The sequence below is a fragment of the Elgaria multicarinata genome, chromosome 10 (assembly GCF_023053635.1).
Source record: "Elgaria multicarinata webbii isolate HBS135686 ecotype San Diego chromosome 10, rElgMul1.1.pri, whole genome shotgun sequence".
NCBI lineage: Eukaryota > Metazoa > Chordata > Lepidosauria > Squamata > Anguidae > Elgaria > Elgaria multicarinata.
In genome coordinates, this window is record NC_086180.1 from 7313016 (window position 1) to 7340654 (window position 27639).

Here is a 27639-nt window from a genome sequence, read left to right on the forward strand (position 1 = left end):
TCAATCGCTGCCTTGCTTCCGTGTCAACGCGCACGCAGGACGCACGATTGGCTCTCCTGCACGCACGCAGGAGAGCCAATCGTGCCACGGGGGTCGTGTGAACGCAGCCCGCGACCCCCGCCCGGAACCGCCCCCCCCACTCTCTCCCCCCTCTTTGACGGACAGCCCAGAACGGAAGCAACCAGCCAATCGGGCGCAGGCGGGAGGCGGGCTCAGAACGTTCCCCGGCCTGAGTGCGCGCGAGACCGAGGAGGAGGTCCGCCCAAGGCCGCTACCTCGCTCGTGTGTCCTTCTCCCACCGCCGCGCTTCTCCTGCGATCCGACGTCTCCCGTTGCAGGCGAGTCAAGGGCAGGTAAGAAGAGGCGCGCCGAGCCACCTCCGAGCATGCCTCACGGCCTCCCTGGAGGCGGTGGGCGCGTTTTGCTCCGGATTAACACTACGGATTAACTCCACTTCTCACTCTACTCCCCTGCTCGGGTCAGGCTGAGACGCGTGTCCGGGGCAATTCCCTTTTGTTTGCATTCACGGCCATTGGGCGTCACTCTTTGCTGAGCCCGGGGGTGCCTCAAGCTGAATAACGCAAAGTGCTTTCGCTTTCGTCACCGGCTTTTGTTTTTATTTTACCATCTGAGCATGGAAGGAGGCAGCAGCCGAGGCCTCCAGAGGCCCGTTTACACTGGGGTTACCCTATGAAAAGGAGGACGGGGCTCCTGTATCTTTAACAGTTACATAGAAAAAGGGAATTTCAGCAGACGTCATTTGTACACATGCAGCACCTGGTGAAATTCCCTCTTCATCACAACAGTGAAAGCTGCTTCATCACAATTTATTTATTTATTTACTTATTACATTTTCATACCACCCAAATAGCCGAAGCTCTCCGGGTGGTTCACAACAGGTAAAACTCCAGAGTGACCAGATAACAAAAGAGGACAGGGCTCCTGCAACTGTTGAGATGAAGAGGGGATTTCACTAGGTGCTGAATGTGTACAAGGGACTCCTGCTGAAATTCCCTTTTCTATGCAACTGTTAAAGTAGGGTGACCATATGAAAAGGAGGACAGGGCTCCTGTATCTTTAACAGTTGCATAGAAAAGGGAATTTCAGCAGGTGCCATTTGTACGCATGCAGCCCCTGGTGAAATTTCCTCTTCATCACAACAGTTAAAGCTGCAGGAACTATACTTGAGTGATCAGATTTAAAAGAGGGCAGGGCACCTGCAGCTTTAACTGGTGTGATGAAGAAGAAATTTCACCAGGTTCCCCATATATACAAATGACACCTGCTGAAATTCCCTTTTCTATGCAACTGTTAAAGATACAGGAGCCCTGTCCTCCTTTTCATATGGTCACCCTATGGTACCTTGAAAGATGCATTGATTGCCAGTATGTGGAGTATATTACAGGAGTGATCCTATGTATGTGTAGACAGGAAAAAAAAAGTCCTACAACTCCCAGCATTCCCCAGCAAGCACTTCTGGCTGGGGATTGCTGGGAGTTGTAGGACCTCTTTTTTTCTGTCTACACATACATAGGATTGTGCCCCAAGTTAGTAAGTAGGCAGACAAAGAAGCCTCTTATACAGTCATTTTGATCTACCTTCCTAGTTTAAAAAGCGGTACATTGTGTCCCTCTTGCATAGTTTGAGGACTTTTCCTGTGATTTGTTTTACAGCACAACAGATCTGCAGTGATCCAGGCTCCTTTCCTTAAGGTTGTGGTTCTGTTTTGTTATTAAAACAACAAAGAGCCTTGTGGCGCCTTTAAAGATTAACATTTTTATTACGGCATCAGCTTCCATGGACGAGAGTCCTGTTTCATCAGATGCTTGAATTGTTATCCTAAATGGGCAGCCATATATACACCCACGTGGTTGGGGAGGGGGGGGGGGGGAGAAAGAGGAGTGAGATCAGAGGGAAACAAAATTCAAAAAGAACAGGCGGTAATCATTGGGTAAAAGCAAAATAGTCACCGTTTCAATTTACAAGGCATTGTTGTTAAGTATATGAAAAGTAAGATACTTGCTTAGTCATTAAAATTGTGTATGTATGGCTATGTCAGGGTTAAACAGAAAAAGACTATCTGTGTGCAATTACCTTGAGATACACTGGGAGCTCTACAGGGAACCTTGCCAGGATTTTCTTAGGACATTAAGGGGTTAAGGTTAGCCTGACCACAGCTGTTTGTAATGTAGATAAGAACTGTGTAGATATATATGTGTATATAGTTTCTCACTTTTGTAAAATGGAACTGGACTGCACGGAACTGTAAAAGAAGCCTGAAGAGAATAAACTAACTCTGCTGTGTAAGACCTGCATGGTGTGCGTTTGTTTCTGGGCACGGACAGAATCCCAGAGGAAAAGTTCTGGCACCCAACAATTGTTGGTAATGAAACATTCATCCGGGTTTGCTGGTGGTTGAAGTTATCCATTAATAGAAGTATAGCTTCGAAATCACGGGAGGTACTGGTTCCTCTCTATTTGGCCCTGGTTAGGCTTCATCTAGAGTATTGCGTCCAGTTCTGGGCTCCACAATTCAAGAAGGACACAGACAAGCTGGAGCGTGTTCAGAGGAGGGCAACCAGGATGATCAGGGGTGTGGAAACAAAGCCCTATGAAGAGAGACTGAAAGAACTGGGCAGGTTTAAGCCTGGAGAAGAGAAGATTGAGGGGAGACATGAAAGCACTCTTCAAATACTTAAAAGGTTGTCACACAGAGGAGGGCCAGGATCTCTTCTCGATCCTCCCAGAGTGCAGGACACAGAATAACGGGCTCAAGTTAAAGGAAGCCAGATTCCAGCTGGACGTCAGGAAAAACTTCCTGACTGTTAGAGCAGTATGACAATGGAATCAGTTACCTAGGGAGGTGGTGGGCTCTCCCACACTAGAGGCCTTCAAGAGGCAGCTGGACAACCATCTGTCAGGGATGCTTTAGGGTGGATTCCTGCATTGAGCAGGGAGTTGGACTCAATGGCCTTGTAGGCCCCTTCCAACTCTGCTATTCTATGATTCTATGATTGCCCCCACCGTGAAGTTGCTTCTCAAGAAATGGAAGAGTTGGGTTTAATGAACATGACTTCCATAACCTTATTGTAACTGACTATAGGCTCATCTACACCAAGCAGGATATTCCACTATGAAAATGTTATATAAAAGGCAGGATCTACACTACTGTTTTATAGTGGTACTGAAGTGCACTGACAACTTTTGGGGCCCATGATACACCTACACCAAGAAGGATATTGCACTATGAAAGTGGTATGAAAGTGGTATATGGTATGTGTCAATGGGCCCCAACAGTTGTCAGTGCACTTCAATACTGCTATAAAGCAGTAGTGAGGCTCCAGCCTTTTATATACTGCTTTCATGCTGCTTTTATAGCGGAATATCCTGCTTGGTGTAGATGAGTCCTGACAGTCCAGCTTTATTCAAACATGTCACCAGTTGCTTTACCTTTACATTTCTCATGAAGTGAGTGAGCAGTCTTTAAGTGCGGAAGAGTTTCCTTCCTTCCTTTGTGAACCCTGTTGAAAAGGATTTGGAAAAGTACTGTGATTCTACATGATACCGTAGATTCTAAGGGCTCATCTACACCAAGCAGGATATTCCACTATGAAAGTGGTATGAAGGTGGTATATAAAAGCCAGGAGCCACACTACATAGAGGCATTGAAGTGCACTGACAACTGTTGGGGCCCATGACATATACCATATACTGCTTTCATACCACTTTCTTTAGTGTTATATCCTGCTTGGTGTAGATGTGTCCTGGGCCCCAACAGTTGTCAGTGCACTTCAGTACCGCTATAAAGCAGTAGTGTGGCTCCTGTCTTTTTTATACCGCTTTCATACTGCTTTCATAGTGGAATATCCTGCTTGGTGTAGATGAGCCCTGATTTTCTTAGTGAGAATATCTCCTGTGTTGCCTTCTACTTCATCACACTCCTCCTCCTCCATTGATGAAATACCTGGCTGATTGTGGTCACTAATGGAAGACAGTAGAGTCAGTCTAAATGAAACTCTTCCAACAAGAAATCAAATAGTGGTTGTGGGATTTGTGTTGTTTTCCATGAATATTTAAGCTGGTATGCATCCTCAAATTCATTGTCAAGATTGAAATCAGTTTCCAGGAGCGATTGTCTAATACGCTGGGCAGCATCCTTCAAAACGTTAACTGCCATTTCATCAGCATTTAGTGTAGAGAAGTAGACAAGGATGGAATGATTTCTTTCTGTTGGCTTGGAAATCCTAATTTTGTCACCAAATAGTTTCAACATGTAAAGTTTCACTTCTTTATTTGTTATGAGAGCTTCTCCTGACTTTTTATTTACAAAACTACAGATTTAACTGAGTGTTAGACCATAGCCACTGTCCAGAAGTTCTTGAAGAAGTGGTTTAACATCCTCCATTGCTTGAACTTTGGATGATGTGCTTTCCTCATCATCCTGACTCTCACTTTGCTGGCTTTGCTTCTTAAATCTTTGAAGTTAGGCTTCAAGACACAGCTTCTGGTTGTAGAAATCAGCACCAAAGAAAGCAGACTCATCTTCAAGTAAGGTCCCATGGCAAGTGGCCCTAATGAGAAAAGGAGTCCAAGATGGGTGGGAGTTTCTAAAAAAAAATGAAATTTTAAAGGCACAATTTTACAAACAATTCCAACAAGGAAAGAAGATAGAAGACAACAGAAGAAACCAATGCAGCTCTACAAAAAGCTTAGAGGTGACGTGAAAAGAAAAAAGGAAGGCCAGGCTACAAAAGAAGAGTGCAGGAATGACATCAGGAAGGCTAATGCTGAGAAGGAGCTGAGGCTAGCGAGGGATGCTAAAAGCAACAAAAAAGCTTTCTCCAGGTATGTGCATAGTAAAAGATAGGGGAAAGAAATGGTGGTTCAGCTACTCAATGAGGATGGCAAATTGATAACAGATGACAAAGAAAAGGCAGAGGTGCTCAATTCCTACTTTGCCTCAGTCTTCTCCCAAAAGTGGGACTATGAACCACCTGGCAAAAATGAAGTACAGGTTGAAGGGACAGGGTTGCAGCTTGAGAATGATAAACAAATGGCCAAGGAACACCTAATTTCTTTGAATGAGTTCAGATCTCCAGGGCCCGATGAACTGCATCCTAGAGTAATGAAGGAGCTAGCGGAAGAACTCTTGGAACCGCTGTCTACTATCTTTGTGAAATCATGGAGGATAGGTGAAGTGCTGGTTGTCTAATATTGTCCCTGTCTTCAAAAAGGGGGAACTTGAGAGCTACAGCCTGCCGCTACACTGAACTGTTGACCAACACAAACACACAATCCACAGTAAATGAGAATTTTAAGTCTATGAAAAGCTTCACAGTACTTTTCATTTACTACTTTCTGAGTAATCCAAAGTCCAGTTAGGAGAGAGTCCATGTGCAGAGGGCTTTCTGAGTCCCAGACGGCGATGGATCCAAACAGCGAGGAGTTTTGGGCCATGCAAGCAAAATGTTCCTAGCAATACTAGGAACACTTCGATACCACTATAAAGCAGTAGTGTGGTTCCTGCCTTTTATATACCGCTTTCATACCACTTTCATAGTGGAATATCTGCTTGGTGTAGATGAGCCCCTGGTCTGCTTTTGTTGGAGTTTATATATCATTTTTAGAAAAGCATATTTTCATATATGACATTTCATTGAAATTGATATATTCAAATCTATGCAGCTACAATTTTTTCCTCTTTCAGTTTTATTTTGTTTTGTAAAGTTTTACAACATTTTTTTTTAAAAAAAGAAAATCTTTATTGCTGTTGTATTGTGTGTTTTTTTAATAATTTTATGTACACCAGGTGAGGATCCCTTCAGGATGAAAGCACGGTTGGACTAGATGACCTTGTAGGCCCCTTCCAACTCTGCTATTCTATGATTCTATGATTCTATGAAACATATTGAGCAAAATAAATAAATAAGATGGTTTGCCTCTCCTGACTTAGTTTTAAGGGAGAAATGCCTCTGCTTTAGCTATGTGTTTCTTTTTCAAGTGCATTGTGAATTGGACTTCTGATCATGTTCATGAGACAATAACAGCTTCTTTCTTCTTATTGTTCTAGTCACTAGCTGAAGATGGGCTTTGCTGAGGAAAAATTAATAAAGTATATTAATAAAAACTTGCGAAAGTTCGAGTGCATCCGCGTGGAGCAATTACTGCTGCATCTGCCTTGCCTCACTGAAATGGACAAGGTAACTATTAAGGAATAATTTTTTCCTGCTACTGCTGATGCGTAGGGTCGAGACCGCTGCGGGGGGTGTCTTTGGGCCAGCTTTCCCCAAAATAGTGCTGTCAACATTGGTTGGACTACAACTCCCATTAACCCTTTGGTCGTGCTGGCTGAGAATGGTGGGAGTTGTAGTTCAACGCAACTGGAGGGCACTGGGTTGGAGAAGGCCGGCGTAGGCAATACTGGGCTAAATGGATCCGTGCTCTGACTCAGTATAATGTTCAGCTTCCTGGAATATTTTTTTTAAAATAAATCAGATTTGACTGATGACTGTGAAGTTGTGCTTGAGCATATGAGCAATCCCTGGTGAAATTAGGTGTTCCTGGTCAGTTGTCAGAGGATGGGGCTTGATTGCCGTTCCCAGGGCCTTGCCCCTCCCCTTTTTTAACAGACAGAATAAATTACGCAAAATCAAATCAAATTTTATTTGCACCAAGCCATTGGCCATTGCAATTTAGAACAATTAACTGGACATAAGGCGTAAAACAGACAATAAATGTCCTGAGTTCCAGGAAAAAAACCAAAGTCCTTAACATATAAAACTCTGTGTCTCCAAGCAAATAAAAAAAATAAATACAGTTAAGGCTAAAATTATATAATTTAAAACCCAGGGTGTAATTGCAGCCCTCATTTTAATAGCATTTGCAGTTTTTGCTGTAACAATCCTGTTGGAATCCTCAAGAAGAAAGTTCACATAATAATCAGTTGAACGCCCTGGATAAGGCATTCAACTGAGTATTTCTGTACAAAGAGCAAAATAGCAGCACGTGGGCAATGGTTTCAGTGTTACCATCTCCACAGATAAATTACGCAAAATAGTAAGAACTGCAGAACAAATTGTGTGATCTCCATAGTTCACAAAGTTGCAGAATTCAGCTCTAAATGTCACAGAACTGCAGTTACCTTCATACACTTTTTTTTAAAAGGGCAACACACACAATTTACACCTGCTGTTTATCCTGGGATAATATTGAGGTCGGCCCTATGGGGCCACATGACGCACAGCTGAGCCCAGGGTGAACCGGGGACGACCACTCCGTTCTCCTGGGTTATCGGGCACTGCCGTTATCAAAATTTCCCCCACACACCTCTCGAGGCAATCCTGAGGTCCGTAGGTGGTGTGGGTCTCCCCTCCCAAAGCCATCACTGTTCCATACAGTCTAGCTGCTGCATTTTGCACTAGCTGCAATTTCTGTGTTGTCTTCAAGGGCAGCCCCACGTAGAGTGCATTGCAGTAGTCTAATCGGAAAGTGACCAGTGCATGCACTACTGTGGCTATGTTGTCCCTGTCCAGGAAAGGCCGTAGCTGGCGGATCAGCCGAAGCTGATCCCAAGTACTCCATGCCACAGAGTGAGTTCCCTGCCTTCTGGATGTGTTTAATGGCATGTTCAAGTGTTAAAAGTGCTTCTTGTAAATTATCTTGTTAGGATTGCAACAATCGTGAAAGGTAGACCGGTAATTATTATGTACGCTATTGCAGATGGTAGTAGTGTAGGGGCTGAGGCAGAGAGAGAGTAGCTTGCCTAAGGCCACCTAGTGAGTTCATGGCAGAGCCTAAATTTGAATTAGGAACTTCCTGATTTGTAGCACCAGTCTTTTAGTCACCGCACCACATCAGCTGTCCTTGTGCTATGCCAGCTTAAAGTGGCACTTGCACATTTGTACAGCTATATGTTCGCCCTTTCGTTTATTTTAAAAATAGCAACATATAGCTTTAAAACAGTTGCAAAATTGCTTGGGTTATTGCGGGGTTAGGAGGCTAGTGTCATGTATGCCCCTACTGCTCCTGTGTTGGGAGCAGGTGGCGCAGGTAATCAATCAGAAACAGATTCTGATTCAGAAGATGCCAAGCCAGTGGGGGAGGAAGTTCACAAGGGAGAGCCTCCAGTTGCAAATGCCCCCTTCCAGAGTCTATCTCCTCAAGGTCAGATCCTATGCTCTCAGGAGACAGGGGGTCAACTTCCGGGGGTGAACATTCAGAAACATTACTTGATGCTAGGAATCGCCAGAAGTTAAAACATTCAGCGAGATTAGCAGCAAAGAGACAGCTGGAGAGATTGCATGAGAAGTCGTCTACGCATCCTCCACCTTGAAACTGGGGACATTTGAAAAGCCTTTTCTTTCCTTTGAACAGTCAATTGTTTTGCTTAGTTTGCATAGCGTTGCCTAGGGAGAATTTTCCCTGAAAAGTGCCTAGTTTGTGTTACAGAAGTGTTAATTACTTGCAATAAAGCTTTGTAGATTGGCCTAAGAACTTTCCTTAGTTTTGTCTCCTTGGGGACGCCTGAGCAGCTATAGCACACGACAGCTAGTTGACTTCACAGGTACTGGCAAATCAGTGCCTTCCAAAGTTGGCTGTTCCCTGGTTAGTGGTGCATTTGAACTGAACGCAGCAAGAACGCTTCTGAACCATCCCTGCTGTTCTAGAAATGTTACACCGTTACACCCGTATTCATGTTTTAGATTTATTCACTAGCTTCAGCGGGGCTCTTTTTCGCCTTCTCCTGAAGCCTGCATTTGCCTGTTCCCCCTATTTATAGCAAGAGATTAAAGCGCACGTGGCCAAAAGCGGGAACAATATTTCTGTGTGGGAGCTCTTTCAACGCCTGCAGATCAGGGAAAACTGGGTGTGGCAACTCTTAGATGCTCTCGAAGAGGACAACATGGGACACCTAGCTCGTGAGCTACGAGAAGTTTACAACTCCCACCTGCTCCGTAAGTTGCCTTTCTTTCTTTCTTTCTTTCTTTCTTTCTTTCTTTCTTTCTTTCGCAAGCGGTAGCCGCTTTACCTTCTCAGGAGAGTGGAGGACTTCAGGTTTGCTGAAGGGCAGTAATCTAAAGCTTTGAAATGCACGAACAAAGCAGGCATGTACGGGCTGATACAGGTTGCCTTGGCCAACATGGCACGTTGCTTGGGGTAACCTCTAGGTTGGAGTGTTGTGACATGCTGTGATATGTTGTGACATGTTGTGATATAGCTGCAAGAAAGGCAAATGCTATTTTGGGCTGCATTAATAGAAGTATAGCTTCCAAATCACGTGAGGTACTGGTTCCTCTCTATTCGGCCCTGGTTAGGCCTCATCTAGAGTATTGCGTCCAGTTCTGGGCTCCACAATTCAAGAAGGAGGCAGACAAGCTTTAGCGTGTTCAGAGGAGGGCAACCAGGATGATCAGGGGTCTGGAAACAAAGCTCTAGGAAGAGAGACTGAACAAACTGGGCCTGTTTAGCCTGGAGAAGAGAAGATTGAGGGGAGACATGATAGCACTCTTCAAATACTTAAAAGGTTGCCACACAGAGGAGGGCCAGGATCTCTTCTCGATCCTCCCAGAGTGCAGGACACGGAATAACGGGCTCAAGTTAAAGGAAGCCAGATTCCAGCTGGACATCAGGAAAAACTTCCTGACTGTTAGAGCAGTACGACAATGGAATCAGTTGCCTGGTGAGGTTGTGGCCTCTCCCACACTAGAGGCCTTGAAGAAGCAGCTGGACAAGCATCTGTCAGGGATGCTTTAAGGTGGATTCCTGCTTTGAGCAGGGGGTTGGACTTGATGGCCTTGTAGGCCCCTTCCAACTCTCCTATTCTATGATTCTATGCGCCTTTGACCACCATTCAGGAAGTTTTGCTCAGGGGTAAGCAGTGTGATGGCCTCCTTGCAGATGTTTCGCAGCAGTGCTGGGGCTGGCTGGGACTGGCGGGAGTTGGCATTCTCCTTCTGCTGCCCCCCGAGCTCTTGTTTTCCATAGTGACTGGAGCTACTTTAGTTAGTTTTGGGGGTAATTCAAAGTGCTGGTGTTGCTCTATCAAGAGATCACAGATTGCATCCTGGGTACCTTAAACGCTGTCTTCTCCCACACGTGCCTTCGCTCACCATGACATGTCTTAAGATCATCTGGGGACAGAACCGGCCCTACCATTAGGCAGAGTGAGGTGGTCGCCTCAGACGGCAAATGCTGGCAGGTGGCAGCGAGGTCTAGGGGGAGAGGGTTGGATGCTCTGCCATGTGCCCTGCCCCCCCACCCAGGTTAGCCAGGTGCGTTATGTGCAGTAGGGGATGCTGTCCCACTGTCAGCGCAATTATAACAAAAGGGAAAAGGGAAACAAACGAAAAATAACAAAAAGTATAACCAAAAAAGCATATCCATTCACAATACCTATTCACAACAACATCAGTGCTTTAAAATAGGAGAATATATATAGAATCATAGAATAGTAGAGTTGGAAGAGGCCTATAAGGCCATTGAGTCCAACCCCCTGCTCAATGCAGGAATCCACCCTAAAGCATATATATCCAGCACATATATATATATATATATATATATATATATATATATATATAATGTAAGCAGTCTATGGCCCCGTTTGGAAGACACCTTAAACCACGGCTTTAACCATGGTGAGTAAGGCTTTTGCCTTAGTCACTGTGGTTAAAGCCGTGGTTTAAGGTGTCTTCTGAACACAGCCTGGCTTTCTGGCTTAACCACCATGGTTAAAGCCATGGTTTAAGGTGTCTTCTGAATGGGGCCATAATATCTATATAAGCATCCAGAGAACGTTGGTGACTGTAAGAGATCTGTTCACATTATTATTATTATTATTATTATTATTATTATTATTATTAATTTATATAGCACCATCATGCAGCAAGAGCAGTAAGATCTTCAGATCACAGAATGTTAGGGGTTTATCCTTCCAGGCTTGAAGTATGACTGTTTTTGCCGTCGTAAATGCATGTTAATCCCCACGTCACAGGTTACAATTTAAAAGTGCATGAACGTCTGCAATTATCACAGATTTTTCAAGAACAACATTTACGCAGGCAGTAACTTCCAAGCCAAAAGAAGCCATCACAAGGCATGCACATATCATATGCCTCAACGAGCCATATGAAGAGCCCTGCTGGATCAGACCAATGGTCCATCTAGTCCAGCATTCTTTTCACATAGTGGCCAACCAGCTGTTGACCAGGAACACACAAGCAGGGTACGAGTGCAACAGCACCCTCCCTCCCATGTTCCCCAACGAATGATGTACATAGGCTTACCTCTTGCGCTCCTGGAGATAGCACATAGCCATCAGGACTAGTAGCCATTGATAGCCTTCTCTAGGAATTTATCTAACCCCCTTTTAAAGCCATCCAAGTTGGTGGCTAGCAAAGCATTGGAGTGACCAGACCAGGATGTGGTGGCCATGCTGTTAAATCAGCCTTCCCCAATCCTTTGCCCTCCAGTTGTTTTGAACTACCACTCCCAGCATTCCTCACCGTGGGCCCTGCTGGCTGGGGATGATGGGAGTTGAAATTCAAAACGTCTGGAAAGCACCAGCTTGGGGATGGGCTGTGTTAGTGGCATCTAGATGTAGAGTTTTCCCCACCCACTCGGTAGTTATGCGGTGACCCTATTCAGACAACACGCTAAGCCATGGCGGTTAAGCAGTTTGAGCTAAACATTACGGCTTAGCATGTGTGAACCATTCTTAACCATGGTGGGCGCATAACCACGGTTTAAACACACTCGTTAATAATAATAATAATAATAATAATAATAATAATAATTCTTACCCGCCTCTCCGATTGGATCGAGGCGGGAAACAACAGCAAGCATAAAATACATAAAATACTGATTAAAAACATAGTATACGCTGTTAAAAAACATCCTAAAAGAATACTAAAAGCATCTTAAAATTCCACTGAAGTCCACTGAATTAACCATTTACCGCAAAAAAGTTAGCGGCCTAACCATGGCTCAGCGTGTTGTGTGAACAGGCCCACTGACTGGCAGCAACGGCACTCCAGAGATTCAGGCGGGATTTTTTTCCTAGCCCTACCTAGGGTTGTAGGTGTTTCCCGTCCCCCCCACCCTAACAGAAATTAACTGCTGCATCCTTGCGTGTGTTCCTCCTCCAGCTCCTCGAAACAACGCTTCAGCAAGCGCCAACCCGCCCGCTGGGAGTAATATTCCCCGGCCCCCAGAGTCCAGTGCCCCGGCCTCCAATCTGTGCTCTTCTGCTGTACCAGCTCCTTCTCCTCTGCATAACATGTGGAGCTCTAGTGGTGCCCAGGCTCCTTCACCCGTGCCTTCAGAAGCCCTGGGGGCCGTGTACACCTCACATGACATGGATGATTACAGTGCTCCCGTTCAAGAAACCGAGCTTCCGTTGAAGAGCTGCGAGATGGTGGTAAAACCGAAGGTTTGTTGGCTTGTTTTATCCTTGACTTTGGGTCTCTTTTATGCTGTTAGTTTTACTCTACCCTGTGCCTGTTTGGTGCATTCTCTTCCCCTCCTTATTGTTTTATTATGATTTTATTAGAATGTAAGCCTATGTGGCAGGGTCTTGCTATTTTATTGTTTTACTCTGTACAGCACCATGTACATTGATGGCGCTATATAAATAAATAATAATAATAATAATAATAATAATAATTAGCGCCAGGTGAGCTTGGCTTTTAAAAATGGGGTTAAATCCGTTGTCACTGTTTTAACGCCTTTGAGTTGCCACGAGTGCGCTGTGTGGAGCCTGGGACTGACTGTGGCTGAGCGATAGAGCTCATGTTTTGCATGCCAAAGGTCCAGCGATCAATCCCTGGACTGATCTCTTTGGAATGACTGGGAAAATCGAGGGAGATGTGCAAATCTCCAATTGTTCTCTTCTCCATCAAGAAATATACAGTGGCTGAATGTATTGCACTGTGTTAGGATTCAGATACTAGGCCCCAATGGGAAGATGTAATGGTGCTTACTCTGTCTAACTTCTCGTTTGGATTACTGCAATGCGTTATACGTGGGGCTGCCTTTGAAAACGGTCCGGAAACTTCAACTGGTACAAAACAGGGCAGCACCGTTACTAACAGGGACTGACAGGCGAGACCGCATCACGCCAGTCCTTTTCCAATTTCACTGGCTGCCAGTCCAAGTCCGGGCCTGATTCAAAGTGCTGGTATTAACATTTAAAGCCCTAAATGGCTTGGGGCCAGGTTATTTGAAGGAACGCTTCCTCCCATATGTACCTGCCCGGACCATAAGGTCATCCTCAGGGGTCCTTCTCCATGGGCTACTGCCAAAGGAAGTGAGGCAGGTGGCTACCAGGAGGAAGGCCTTCTTTGCTGTGGCACCCCGGCTGTGGAATGAGCTCCCTAAGGAGGTTCACCTGGCACCTACACTATATTCTTTTAGACGCCAGGTGAAGACCTTTTTATTCTCCCAGTATTTTAACAGTCTATAAATTTAATTTTAACTTTGCAGTTTTAAATTTGCATTTTAAATTTGTATTTTTGCATTGCTGCTGTTTTTATCTTGGTTGTGCTTTTATATTATATTTTATATTATGGTTTTATACTGTTTGTTTTACACTTTGAATGGTCTTCATTCTGTGAACCGCCCAGAGAGCTTCGGCTAAAATAAACAAACCTCTGGGCAAAGTTATACCACCTTGAGATTGTTTCTAATAATTTCAACAGTGAAGAAATATTTCACATAATCTGCCATAATGTTTAATTATTATCATTATTTTAAATATTTATATCCCACCCTATATCACTAAGATCTCAGGGCGGCGTACAGATAAAAACTTACAGTATAAAACAATAAATATGCACAGTTAAAAACAAATTAAACCATGATCCAAGTTTAACTATCGTGTGAGCTTTGCCAGGGTCCATCTGGGGAAGAAGACTTTAGTGCCCTGCTCTAATTGCATTACCCCTGTGATTTTCCTCTTCAGACCACAGCCAGTGGTCCCAGGAAGCCAGAATCTTCCAAGAAAAGTGCAGCATCAGCATCTAAGCTCAGAGATGAAGGGGAGAAACCAACTGATACCCAAGCCACATCAGCTACAAACGTATCTCCGGCGCCTTTGACTCGAGGCCACGTGGGAGAGAAGCCCAAGGAGGCAATGCCAAATGCACCACGCTCCTCAAGTTCTGATGCAGCTGGTTCGGAACAGAAATGGGACGGCCGCCAGCAACGGCCTGTTTGCGTGAAAAATGGGTATTTTGGCAACTTGAATCGCCCGACAGACAACGGTGGGCCTCCAGCACCAGCTGCTGTTTGTAGCCCCGGGATTCCCAGTAATCAGCCGGAGGAGAATTCCTACAGCTCTTCTGACAGCCCCCCGTTGGCTTCAAGTTTGCTAGGTGAGAGGCGGGCTGAAGAATTGCTTAAGGAAGACAAGATCCAAGGCCTGCAGGGATATCAAAACGAGAGGCTGTTGGCTGCTCCGGTGGACGCCAGCAGCCCCTTCAACCTGCAAAGACGGTTTGACATAGGGCTGGAAGGATCCCGGGGTCAACAGGAAGGCAGTGGTCATGCTGCAGCGGTGGATTTTGATGAAAGCCCTGAATCCGGCCCAACAGGCAGTGTACCTGGAAATCTCCTGAGAAGAGGTAAGGGTGTGCCGTGTCCAGGGCCCGTTGGAGGGAAAAAAAGCCACAAACCTAGCCAACATGCTCCGATGAAGACCCATCGCCCACTTGTTCATGGTTAATAACCAGTAGAAGCATAGAATCATAGAATAGCAGAGTTGGAAGGGGCCTACAAGGCCATCGAGTCCAACCCCCTGCTCAATGCAGGAATCCACCCTAAAGCATCCCTGACAAATGGTTGTCCAGCTGCCTCTTGAAGGCCTCTAGTGTGGGAGAGGCCACAACCTCACCAGGCAACTGATTCCATTGTCGTACTGCTCTAACAGTCAGGAAGTTTTTCCTGATGTCCAGCTGGAATCTGGCTTCCTGTCACTTCAGCCCGTTATTCCGTGTCCTGCACTCTGGGAGGATCGAGAAGAGATCCTGGCCCTCCTCTGTGTGACAACCTTTTAAGTATTTGAAGAGTGCTATCATGTCTCCCCTCAATCTTGTCTTCTTTAGGCTAAACATGCCCAGTTCTTTCAGTCTCTCTTCATAGGGCTTTGTTTCCAGACCCCTGATCATTCCGGTTGCCCTCCTCTGAACACGCTCCAGCTTGTCTGCGTCCTTCTTGAATTGTGGTGGCCAGAACTGGTCACAATACTCTAGATGAGGCCTAACCAGGGCCGAATAGAGAGGAACCAGTACCTCACGTGATTTGGAAGCTATACTTCTATTAATGCAGCCCAAAATAGCATTTGCCTTTCTTGCAGCCATATCGCACTGTTGGCTCCTATTCAGCTTGCAATCTACAACAATTCCAAGATTCCCTTCTCGTTTGTAGTATTGCTGAGCCAAGTATCCCCCATCTTGTAACTGTGCCTTTGGTTTCTATTTCCTAAATGTAGAACTTGGCATTTATCCCTATTAAATTTCATTCTGTTGTTTTCAGCCCAGCACTCCATCCTATCAAAACCACTTTGAAGTTTGTTTCTGTCTTCCAGGGTATTAGCTATCCCACCCAATTTGGTGTCATTTGCAAATTTGATCAGCGTTCTCTGCACCTCCTTGTCCAAATCATTAATAAAAATGTTGAAGAGCACTGGGCCCAGGACTGAGCCCTGCGGTATCTCACTCGTTGCCTCTCCCCAGTTTGAGAAAGTATGGCTATGGACACCAGTTTCTGGGGAATGTGGGTGGAACGGTGCTGTTACACTCATGTCCTCTCTTTGGACTTCCCATCAAGGCATCTGCTTTGCCCCTCAACTAACAAAATCCTGGCCTTTGGTTGGATCCAGCATGGCTCTTCTTAGGTTCTTAAGGGCACAATCCTATGCATGTTTAGACTGAGAAAAGTCCTACAACTCCCAGCATTATTTATTTATTTATTTATTTATTTATTTATATTTATTTATTACACTTATATACCGCCCCCATAGCCAGGGCTCTCTGGGCGGTTTACAGAAATTCTAAAATTGAGATAAAAACAAGTATACAAAATTTAAAATTCTAAAACACAGAACATACACACATAAAGCATTAAAAACCGTTAAAAAAACTAAACATGTGGGTGATTAAGATGTGCTGCCATATGCTTGGGCAAAGAGGAAAGTCTTAACCTTTAAAGACTAGCCCTTTCCGGCAGGCCTATCCAGATCAATGTGAAATCAAGAATTTTTAAGATGTATTGATTCCTGTTCTAATGTTGTTCCCCGCCTCGATCCAAAGGGAGAGGCGAGTAAGAAATAAATTATTATTATTTTTTTTTATTATTATTATTATTATTATTATTATTATTATTATTATTATTATTATTATTATCCTGGCGCCGGAAAGATAGCAGTGTTGGCGCCAGGCAAGCCTCGTCAGGGAGATCATTCCATAGTCCGGGGGCCACCACCGAAAAGGCCCTGTCCCTCGTTGCCACACTCCGAGCCTCTCTCGGAGTAGGCACCCGGAGGAGGACCTTAGATGTTGAACGTAGTGACCAGGTATATTCCCGTCAGGAGAGGCGTTCCGTCAGGTATTCTAGTCTCAAGCCATGTAAGGTATTGTGATCCCAAGCCGTGTATTATTATTATTATTATTATTATTATTATTATTATTATTATTATTATAATATTTGTATCCCGCCTTTTGTCCAATACTGGGCCTCAAGGTGGTCTTACAAAATTTAAAACATACTTTGTAAAACCTAGGAAAAGAAATGTAACAAACAAACAAAAAAACCCGTTTCAAATACACAACAAAATTATAAGTCATTTACATAGTCCAGCGAGCCAGGACTCTTTTCTGTCTGAACATGTAGGGTTGCACCCTAACTTGCTTGTGATGGAATGAACATCAGAACGCAGGAATCTGCCTTATAACTGTCAGGCTATTTTTCCATCCCACCCAGTGGGAGGGCAACTGGTAAGGATATAGAACAGCGTTCCCCATCCTGCTGTCCCAGCATTCCTGACCATGGGACATACTGAGTTACAATGATGGGAGTTGTAGTCCAGCACCTTTGGAGGGCACCAAGTTGGGGAAGGGCTGCTCTAAACAAAAAAAGAGAAGTAGGTGGCCCTAAGTTGTTTGTCATCAGTTTTCCACAACCCCACAGTCACCTCTGCATATCCTATTCTCCACCCTGTCCTTATTGTTTATCTGCTTTGGGAGAATGAGAATTTCACTGGCACTTTCTGCCTCCCTAGGGAGGATGTGGTGTTAAGGCTTGTGAGCCTTAACTCCCAATTTCCCTGCTTTTTGGTGCTTGGTTGAAAACTGTAGAGCCTTAACATTGTTTTGTAAACCGTAGGTTTTTTGTTCAATGAATTAATATAGTGTGTGGCACTTTACAAAGTAGTAGAAGATAGATGCCTGCCCCGAGGGGCTTACACTTCATTGTTTGGCACGGGGCAGAGAAGAGAAGATGGGGAGAGTGATGGAAGCAGGCATACAGAGGAGAAAAATGTGCATTTCCAGTAGAGACGCTTGGGCTGAGTTAACCGGTCCTTTTTCATTCGAACTGCCAGGCCTTGCATCATGACCCTTCCTGCCTGTTGTGATCATCGAATTCCATGTTCGGTTACCCTGAATCAGGTGTGGGGAACCCAAGTCAGGATGTCAGGGGCCACATGCTGGCAATAGGGGCGGCACTGCTGGCATGCACCCCCATATTTTCAGACACATACGCACACAATCACTCACTCGCACACAGATGTGTGAACACTTTCCTGATTCCTCCAGTTGATCCATACGGATCAGTTGAGGGTAAGATGGGGGGCGTCTTTTATCCCCACCTTAGTGCACTGGGTGCAACGGTTTAAACCTGCACCAGTGCTCAGCTCCTCTTCAGTCCATTGAGAAAGGAGCATTCACCTCAGGTTCCTGGCACCCTTTCTTTTCGACACCTTCCACCTTTGACGTTTCTTCTTCTACAGACGTGATCTCTTCCCCTAATTCGCTTACAGGGCTTGCAGCTCCTCCGAGTGATGTGTACTCCAGTGATCTCAAACCTCCCATTCAAGAGGGAAAGATGCCTTTTGACGAGCCGGACGGCACGGTCACTGCCCCTGTGCACGAGGAGGTAAGCTGTTTTTTGTCAGCTCTAGAGATGTTCAGAAGTGTTGAAGTTGCTGGGTACAAAAGTCAAAATTTGGGGGAGATCAGGGACCTGGGAAGCAGCTTGAGGCTGTGTGCTTCTGGAAGCTTCTGCATGCAGAGTGTGGCACCTAGAGCTGCGTGGGGATCAATGGTTCTAGGCAGCTCACTCTGTTTGCGTTGACCAGGTGCCTGCCTGCTCTCCTCTGTCCTGCTGGCATTTCTGTTCCCACTCTCAGCAGCAATTTGAAGCTACCAGGAGTGTGTCGGGATAGAGATGTAAAATTTCTGGAACTTTTGAAGCCATGGAAAAAACCCATTTCTTTTCCGGGGGGTTTCGGGGGGGGGGGGGGGGGGAACGGAAATTTTCAGAAAAATTGAAATAATGCAATATTAGTACTTCCTTTTACAGATTGAAAGTCACTTTGTTACTTTAGGAACATAAAATGTAATTATGTCCAAGTTAGTCTGGCATAAAATTATTACGTTTGGTACATTAAAAGTGCAGTGTATTCAAACAATTATTACAAATTTAATTTACTTTTATTTTATTTTTAAATTTTTTTGGTAACAAATGGAGCTACAAGCTTCTGAACTGTTAGGAACACCTGAACTGTAAGGAATCTCTTTGGTTTTTGGAAGAAAACACATAAACTGTTTATTCAACATGACTAAATTATATATAATACACACACACACACACTACAAGAAGGATGCAGACAAGCTGAAGAATGTTGAGAGGAGGGCAACCAGGGTGCTCAGGGGTCTGGAAAAATTGGGTGGGATAGCTAATACCCTGGAAGGCAGAAACAAACTTCAAAGTGATCTTGATAGGCTGGAGTGCTGGGATGAAAACAACAGGATGAAATTTAATAGGGATAAATGCCAAGTGCTACATTTAGGAAACAGAAACCAAATGCACAGTTACAAGATGGGGGATACTTGGCTCAGCAATACTACAAACAAGAAGGATCTTGGAATTGTTGTAGATCGCAAGCTGAATAGGAGCCAACAGTGCGATATGGCTGCAAGAAAGGCCAATGCTATTTTGGGCTGCATTAATAGAAGTATAGCTTCCAAATCACGTTAGGTACTGGTTCCTCTCTATTCGGCCCTGGTTAGGGTTAGGCCTCATCTAGAGTATTGTGTCCAGTTCTGGGCTCCACAATTCAAGAAGGACACAGACAAGCTGGAGTGTGTTCAGAGGAGGGCAACCAGGATTATTATTATTATTATTATTATTTATTTATATAGCACCATCGATGTACATGGTGCTGTACAGATAACACAGTAAATAGCAAGACCCTGCCGCATAGGCTTACAATCTAATAAAGTTGTAGTAAACAATAAGGAGGGAAAGAGAATGCAAACAGGCACAGGGAAGTGTAAACAGGCACCGGGAAGGGTGAAGCTAACAGTATAGAGTCAGAACAAGCTCAAAGTTTAAAAGCTATAGGGAAAAGAAAAGTTTTTAGCTGTGTTTTGAAAGCTGTGATTGAGTTGGTAGTTCTCAGGTGTTCTGGAAGAACATTCCAGGCATGAGGGGCAGCAGAGGAAAATGGACGAAGCCGAGCAAGGGAAGTAGAGACCCTTGGGCAGGCAGGAAGCATGGCATCAGAGGAGCGAAGAGCACGAGCGGGGCAATAGTGTGAGATGAGAGAGGAGAGATAGGCAGGAGCTAGACCGTGAAAAGCTTTGAAGGTCAACAGGAGAAGTTTATATTGGATTCTGGAGTGAATTGGGAGCCAATGAAGAGATTTCAGAAGCGGAGTGACATGGTCAGAGCGGCGGGCCAGGAAGATGATCTTAGCGGCAGAGTGGTGGACAGAGACCAGCGGACTGATGTGAGATGAGGGGAGGCCAGAGAGGAGGAGGTTGCAGTAGTCCAACCGAGAGATAACCAGTGCGTGAACGAGAGTCTTGGCAGAAGAGACAGACAAAAATGGTCGAATCCTGGCAATATTATACAGGAAGAAACGACAAGATTTAGCTACTGCCTCGATATGAGGAATAAAGGAGAGCGAGGAATCAAATATAAAGCCAAGGCTACGAGTTTCCTTGACCGGAGTAAGCGTGACATCGTTGACAGTAAGAGAGAATGAGAGATGAGGAGAAGGTTTAGGAGGAAAAACAAGCAGTTCAGTTTTTGCCATATTGAGTTTCAAACGGCGATGAAGCAGCCAGGCTGAGATATCTGAAAGACATGCTGAGATACGATCGTGGACATCAGGAGAAAGTTCCGGAGATGAGAGATATAGTTGTGTGTCATCGGCATACAGGTGATATTGGAGGCCATGAGATTGAATAAGTTTACCCAAGGGCAGCATGTATAGAGAAAACAGCAGCGGGCCGAGCACCGAGCCTTGCGGAACCCCTACTGAAAGGGGAAAGGAGGAGGATGAGCTGCCGTTAGCCGACACGCTGAAAGAGCGACCCTCTAGATAGGAGGCGAACCAGTTATAGACAGAGCCACAGAGTCCAAGGTCGGGTCTGGAAACAAAGCCCTATGAAGAGAGACTGAAAGAACTGGGCATGTTTAGCCTGGAGAAGAGAAGATTGAGGGGAGACATGATAGCACTCTTCAAAGACTTAAAAGGTTGTCACACAGAGGAGGGCCAGGATCTCTTCTCGATCATCCAATAGTGCAGGATACGGAATAACGGGCTCAAGTTAAAGGAGGCCAGATTCCAGCTGGACATCAGGAAAAACTTTCTGACTGTTAGAGCAGTACGACAATGGAACCAGTTACCTAGGGAGGTTGTGGGCTCTCCCATGCTGGAGGCCTTCAAGAGGCAGCTGGACGACCATCTGTCAGGGATGCTTTAGGGTGGATTCCTGCATTGAGCAGGGGTTTGGACTCGATGGCCTTATAGGCCCCTTCCAACTCTACTATTCTATGATTCTATATGTATAATGCTAGCAGATATACCTGGTGTTGCCTGGGTCCCATAACAACCCAACTTTAAAAAATTACATTCTAACTCACTTCCAGATGAGCTAGAAACTTTAAATTTTGGACGTATTCGATTTTTCTTTTTTAAACAAATCTGAGGCTGTAGTGGCCATTTCACAGAGTAGCCGCCTCGTCCTGCACAGCCCCTTCCTTCCACTGACAAAACGCCTACAACTCCCAGCATGCCTTGGCCGGGAGGGCGGAGTTGCCGGGCTCTGGGGGTGACGGGTTGCTCGTGGCCACGCAGGATCGGTGACCTGCCCACACGGGACCCTGCATGACTGCGCCACAGCTGCCCAGGTCCCATAAGGGCGAGGAGCAGCATCAGTAAAGAGTGGAGGGAAGTGGCTCCCAGAGGACACAAGCAGCTGTGGACGCTGGTGTACCCTGCAGGGACCCATGCAGATCTCGCATGGCCGGGTGGGCAATGCTCTGAGATCAGCAGCGGTGAGGCTATGAGTGCCCTGTCGCCCTTGGAGCCTGGTAAGTCTTCCCTCACGGTCAAGGCATGCTGGGAGTAGAAGGCGTAATGGCTGCCAAAGCCTCTGAATTTTTAAAATTATTTCCGAACACTTGAAGGAAAGGAAAGGAACCTCTCGTGCAAGCACTGAGTCATTGCTGATTCTTGGAGGGACGCCAGCTTTCGCTGACGTTTTCTTGGCAGGCCTTATATAGTGGGGTGGTTTGCCGTTGCCTTCCCTGGCCGTTATTACCTTTCCCCCAGCTAACTGGGGACTCATTTTACTGACCTCGGAAGGATGGAAGGCTGAGTCGACCCGAGCCGGCTGCCTGAAACCAGCTTCCGCTGGGATCGAACTCAGGCTGTGGGGAGAGTTTCAGCTGCAGAAACCGCTGCTTTAACACTCTGTGCCACACGAGGCTCAGTTAAACACCCAAAAAATGAGTTTTTAATTTTTTTCTGGTTGATTGTACAGCAAGACTTACCAATTTCCAAAATTTTAAGTTTCTAGCTCATCTGGAAGTGGGTTAGAATTTCTGGACACACAAACACACACACACGTTCAGCTTTATTTATTTAGATATAAACATCAACAGCACCCTACTATTTGTTGCAAACCACTCAGAAAGCTTTGGCTATGGGAGGGTATAGGAATGAAATTAATTAATTAATTAATTAATTAATTAATAATAGATACATCCCTAAACTGAGTCAGACTTGATGTTCCATTTCACAGAATCCGAGAGTTGGAAGGGCCCATGTCGGCCATTGAGTCCAACTCACTGCTTAGTGCAGGGATCCAGTTTAAAGCATCCCTGATGCCTGGCTGTCCGGTCTCTGTTGGAATATCTGCAGCCAGAGCCCACCCACTCCCTAGGCAGCTTTTTCCATACTCTGATTGCTCTGACCAGGAGGGAGTTTTTCCTGAAAACTGCTTTCCTGTAACTAAAGCCTGTTATTTCATGTCCTACAATCTTAGATGATAAGAGAACAGGTTGCAGTCTTCTTCTGTGTGGACAACCTTTTAGGTCAAGAATGGGGAACCTCAGACTCGGGGCCCCAATTCAGCCAGGGTTTCTCAAATGGCCGCACCCCTTCCCCTATCTCCACCCCTTTCCCCCAATCACAGATCATTTAGTGATTTCCTGGATTTTGTGGAGTTTTCCCCCATTCTAATCCCCCCATTCTTAAGGCTGTAGGGTCGAAGAATTGACACACAGTATTCAAGTTGAGGTCTGACCAGCGTAGATTAGAGTGGAACTATTACTTCCTATGGTTTTGAAATGGGACTTCTAGCTTGGCCTAGAACTGACTGCCCAGTCCTGTCCATTTGACTCAGTACTGATGGACATAAGCTCTGCTACCTGAGATCTTCAATAGGGAATGTCCTTACCTGTTTGAAAGGCTGCATTAATGTCTTCCCTCCCGCAGGTGACTTTGCTTTCAAACACCGCAGACTGGAGCACTCCGCCTTCACGTGGGAACGGGAGCAGTGTCCATTGCCTTCACAGAGATAACCATATCTTCAATAGCAATTATGATAGCGATGTGCCCTGCAAACCTAGCGTCCTGCTTTCAGAATTAGATGAAGGTGTGGCAGGACAGTTGAGCAGTCCAGAGACCGACCCCGAATATTCTGGCAGTTCGTCCAGATTTCGCCTCAGCAGTGAGTTCTCTTCAACAAATGACCCGATATTGCTGAGTGAATCCAGCCAAAAGGGTCAGTCGGATGAGTTGAGCCCCTGTCCGGCTGTAGGTAACATTTCGGGGAGAAGTGTGACAGACGGAGCAGGTGACGCTTCTCCTCCGCCTGTGCGTGACAACCTCCAGGACGACAACTCCATCCGAAACTACACCTTCCATCTGGCGGAGAATCCCAGCGCTGACCTTACCGGCGCACCTGATGTGCTTGCTTTGGGTACCAATCCGAGGATTCGATCTCCGGATACCTCCTCCGGCGCGGTGCCTGGACGTCATCTCGTCCAAAGTCCCACTTCCCGCCCTGAGAATTCCGAGGATCTCCTCGCAAACGAGCGAGACGGTGCCGCCGCGCTGCCGCCGCCACCGCCCGCAAACGATTATAACTTGCTCCTTGCTGTTTTCGCCCTGGCGTGTGTCGCAGCCGTGGCTTTTGCGCTGTACAAAAAGAAATAGAAGCTCGGCTTACGAAACGCCTCCCAGCCTCCTAAACATCAGTAATGAATCTCGTGCATAGCCAAGCGTTATAAAGTTTTCCCTGCCCACCAATGATTTATGCTGGGTGTCCAAAAAACCAGGGGCGGGGGGAATGGAAAGACCATTGGTTCCTTTCAATATACTTTCCCCTCGCGGATGTTCTGTGATGCTCACAGCATTGGATTATCCTTTTGCACTTGCCAGTTGCCTTAACGTGCACTTCCTTTAATCCAGGGCTGGTCTGGCTTCAGGCTTCTGGGATCTTCGTTTTTCGCTAGAACCCTGAGGTCCACGGACAGGAGCCAGCTGCAAAATAGGGGCTCATACTGCTAGTTTTATGCTGTTAAGGAACAGGGGGTGACTCTAAGCACATACTCTGCCCAGCAGTTTGTGATCAATAGCCCAACCAAGCTTGCACATTCTTTCACCCAAAAATCCATACCTAGTTCCCCCCACCCTCAAGAGTTCTTTATCTGGGGTGGGGTGGGGTGGGGGTGGGAATAGTTGCTGCTGCTTTGGAAACCCTGACCAACCCACTGCAAATCACCCAGAGATCTACTGGAAGACCCATCTCCTGCCCACACCCTTGCGTTACTCCACCCTTGAATGCGGCTTAAAGAATTGGACTTTTTATTGTGATGGGTGGTATTTCGTACCTGGATGACCCTGGCGCAATTGGTGACGTCACCTCCTTGGCAGGCACAGGCGGACAACCTCCCTCGTGACCCAATGCATCTGGTAGATCTCTCCGGTGGAAAGATGTACTGCATTAAAAAAATAAAATAATCCGAACGATACAATGCATTGCTTTTGGAGAAATTATGCCGCACCCTTCTGCCAACTCTGGTGGCGCTCTTATGTTTTAGCTGCTCTTCGCTTTCGGATTCCGGGGCATAATACAATTGCTTACCGCCTACTGGAGATAAAGAAGAGGGTATGCTTATTTCCCATCATGCCTTAGGCTTAAGAGCTTCATGAGGGCGTTGATTGGCTACTGTTGGGAGCAGGGCTTGATGGACTTTTGAGGCTGCCTTTGCGTCGGGGGAGTGACAACTAGAGCAATGGGAATCTAGCGCTTGAAAGTGCAACTGGAAACTAGTGCAAACCATCAGTTCTGGAATAGGTCTGGACAAGGGAGCTGCATTGATTGATCCCATTCCGGAAGGGCTCCTTTGAGCTAGTTTCCTGGGTTGTGCTACGAAGCGGTAGCTTCGCGTTGTGCTAGTGATCACTCCCATGGTCTGATCCAGCAAAGACAGGTTGCTTGGTTTCAGCTGATCTTCAGCAGAAGATTTATAAAGGGTCTTGTATGGTAGCACCTGATTCTTTTCTTCCTTTAATATCTGTCTTCGGGTTCCTCCACCCCCCTCCATCATTCCTCAGGCTTAGTAGAATTGCCCAAGTGCCTAAAAAAAACAGCATTTTCTTTTTAAGTATTAAAAGAAAGAAAAGAAATATTTTCCCCCAGCCCTGCTTTTTCTGCAACCAGTTAAGATATACTTCCCCAACCTGGTGCATGCCAATGACTATGCTAGTTGAGGATGATGGGTGCTGAAGGTCAATACACCTGATAGGCACCAGGTTGGGGCAGGCGTAAGACCAGGGGCTCTATTTGAACTCAAGTTTGTACTTGTGTTTGTTATTTATTTATTGCAAATTTTGTATCCTGCCTTTCCATTTCTTGAAAACACCAAAAACATGTCCAACCCTAAGAAGAGCAAAAAGTAAAATCGACAGTGATACGAGAGCTACAGAAAAGGTTCAAAATTCTTCCTACAATGGCATACCGTTCCCCCTTCCTAGACATCTTCCATCCCTCTTCCGTTGTTAGCAAAGCTTTCCTTTAATAAAAACATTGTGAGATTGTACCATTCTTCCTGCCTGCCTCCCAGCGGCCTGGTCATCTGAAGATTCTGCTCATTGTATTTGCTGATTTAAAAAAAAATAATACTCGATTAACAGAAAGTGTGTTTGGCTATTTCACGATCCCATCTTAACGCACGCACATTTCTTCAGTACACTGCAGCAAATATGTTGCAGGGCTGGGAACGGGATGCATGTACACAAATAGCTTTTGTTGTTTATTTGTTCAGTCGCTTCCGACTCTTCGTGACTTCATGGACCAGCCCACACCAGAGCTTTCTGTCGGCTGTTGCCACCCCTAGCTCCCCCAAGGTCAAGTCTGTCACCTCCAGAATATCATATAGCTACAATTGTGTAAATTCAGCACAGTTGGAACTGTGATGGCTCATGGCTGTACCAGATGCCTTTTAAAAGTATAATTAATGTTCAGTTGCTGCTAGGAACATAAGAAGTTGTCTTGTACTGATGAAAGTTGTCATCCAAACTATCTAGAGGATGCCAGGCCGGAATTCACTACCACAAGATATGGTGATGGCGTTAAGAGGGTTGGATAAATTCTTGGAGGAGAAGGCTGCCATGGCTACTAGTCCTGATGTCTACTAGTCCTGATGCTATCTCCAGTATCCAAGGCAGTAGCAGAGAGAGAGAGAGAGAGATGTTAGCTAGTTTGGCAGAAGCAACTAGAGCATGAGCAGAAAGCTTGTTTACCAAAATGGAAATCCTAGCTGGCCACAACTTTCCTGTCTGTCTGGTAAGAGGAACTCTTGTAAGAGTCGAATGCTTCAAAGTTCACCCAGAGTGAATGCTATTTCTGCACCCGTACAAGATTTCAAGGAAGGACAACTTCCCTTCTTCCTGCAGCCACCTGCGCCCCAAAGCGCCTTCAGAGAGACAGGCAGGCTCCTGAACAGTGAGGGATGGGCTTGGGAAAGGTAATCACCCCAAATCCGGAGATACTTCAGGGGTGCAGGTTGCTACAGAGTGAAGAAGCAGATGGGAAACTCTTCTTCCATGAACTTTAGAATTTATTTCAGCATCCAAACCTGAAACTGTCCACATCAAATGTTCTTTTATTTTGCACGGTTCGTTCTGGTTTCGCTAGCCATGTGAAGAGGGCAAGGAGCTGGCTGGACTACCTGCCCTCAACCACAGGGAATCTTATTTGGCTATCCTATAAATTTTGCATCAGATACTGCATTCTTTGCCTCCACCCTACCCACCTGCCCTCTGAAATGCTGCATGCAATCTACCCTTGCAACTGCTGCATTACTCACGCACCATTATAAGGTGATGAAGTGCTGTGTTTTCAGTGCTGGATCAGAATGAACTAGCGTACGTGTATTGTGAAGGGAGAAAACTAGGCTGTTTTTTTTTTATCCTCCCCACCCCCACCCCTAATCTGGAAAGGCCTTTATTAACAGATGAACAGAGTGACCTATCAGAAATTGGACACGGCAAGTTCTTTTGATGAAATTGTTATTGCATCAAATCAACAGTGCAATTTTCTCAATAGAAGTTGCCTGCCATCATGAAGGTTATAGTTAAATGATCCACGGAGATATCACACCCACACCTACACACCCATTAAAGTCTGTCAGTGTTGACGCTCCGGAGGGAGAGGGTAGTTCAGAGTGCAGAAGCCATTAATTCCCCCCACACACCAAAAAACTAAGCTAGTTCTTAATATGTGTTTTATTCTTCCAAGGAGCTTCAGACCAACATTGGCACATGGGCCCAAAGAGTTCTTTCCATCCCCACACCCCCAGCCCTCACACACTCAGCCGCACACACATACACACAACCTTTACGTATAAACTTGGCCCTATATTCATAAACGTGGGCATGAGCAGGCCCTGCTCTTTCAATCCACCCACCCCTTTTTTTTGCAGCAGACGGGGTGTGTGTGTAGGTTTTTATGCTTGTACATTCCTATTCACGTTAAAGGCCCTATGTGACGGGGAAGTAAGATGTGCCCACCAAGGGGTATTCCAGTGTCCCTTTGCACGTGCAGCCTGCGTGCTGGAGTC

General features: G+C 45.7%; 1 protein-coding gene across 1 annotated transcript; it reads left to right on the forward strand.

Annotated features, from left to right (window-relative positions):
• Nucleotides 1-261: 261 nt before the first annotated feature.
• Nucleotides 262-25662, forward strand: MAVS (mitochondrial antiviral signaling protein). The gene is made up of 7 exons (XM_063135761.1): nucleotides 262-353; nucleotides 6071-6200; nucleotides 8780-8954; nucleotides 12144-12427; nucleotides 13958-14618; nucleotides 18032-18147; nucleotides 23006-25662. Exons 2-7 carry the CDS (start codon nucleotides 6084-6086, stop codon nucleotides 23726-23728), a joined length of 2076 nt encoding a protein of 691 aa, XP_062991831.1. The 5' UTR covers nucleotides 262-353; nucleotides 6071-6083; the 3' UTR covers nucleotides 23729-25662.
• The last annotated feature ends 1977 nt before the right edge of the window (nucleotides 25663-27639 follow it).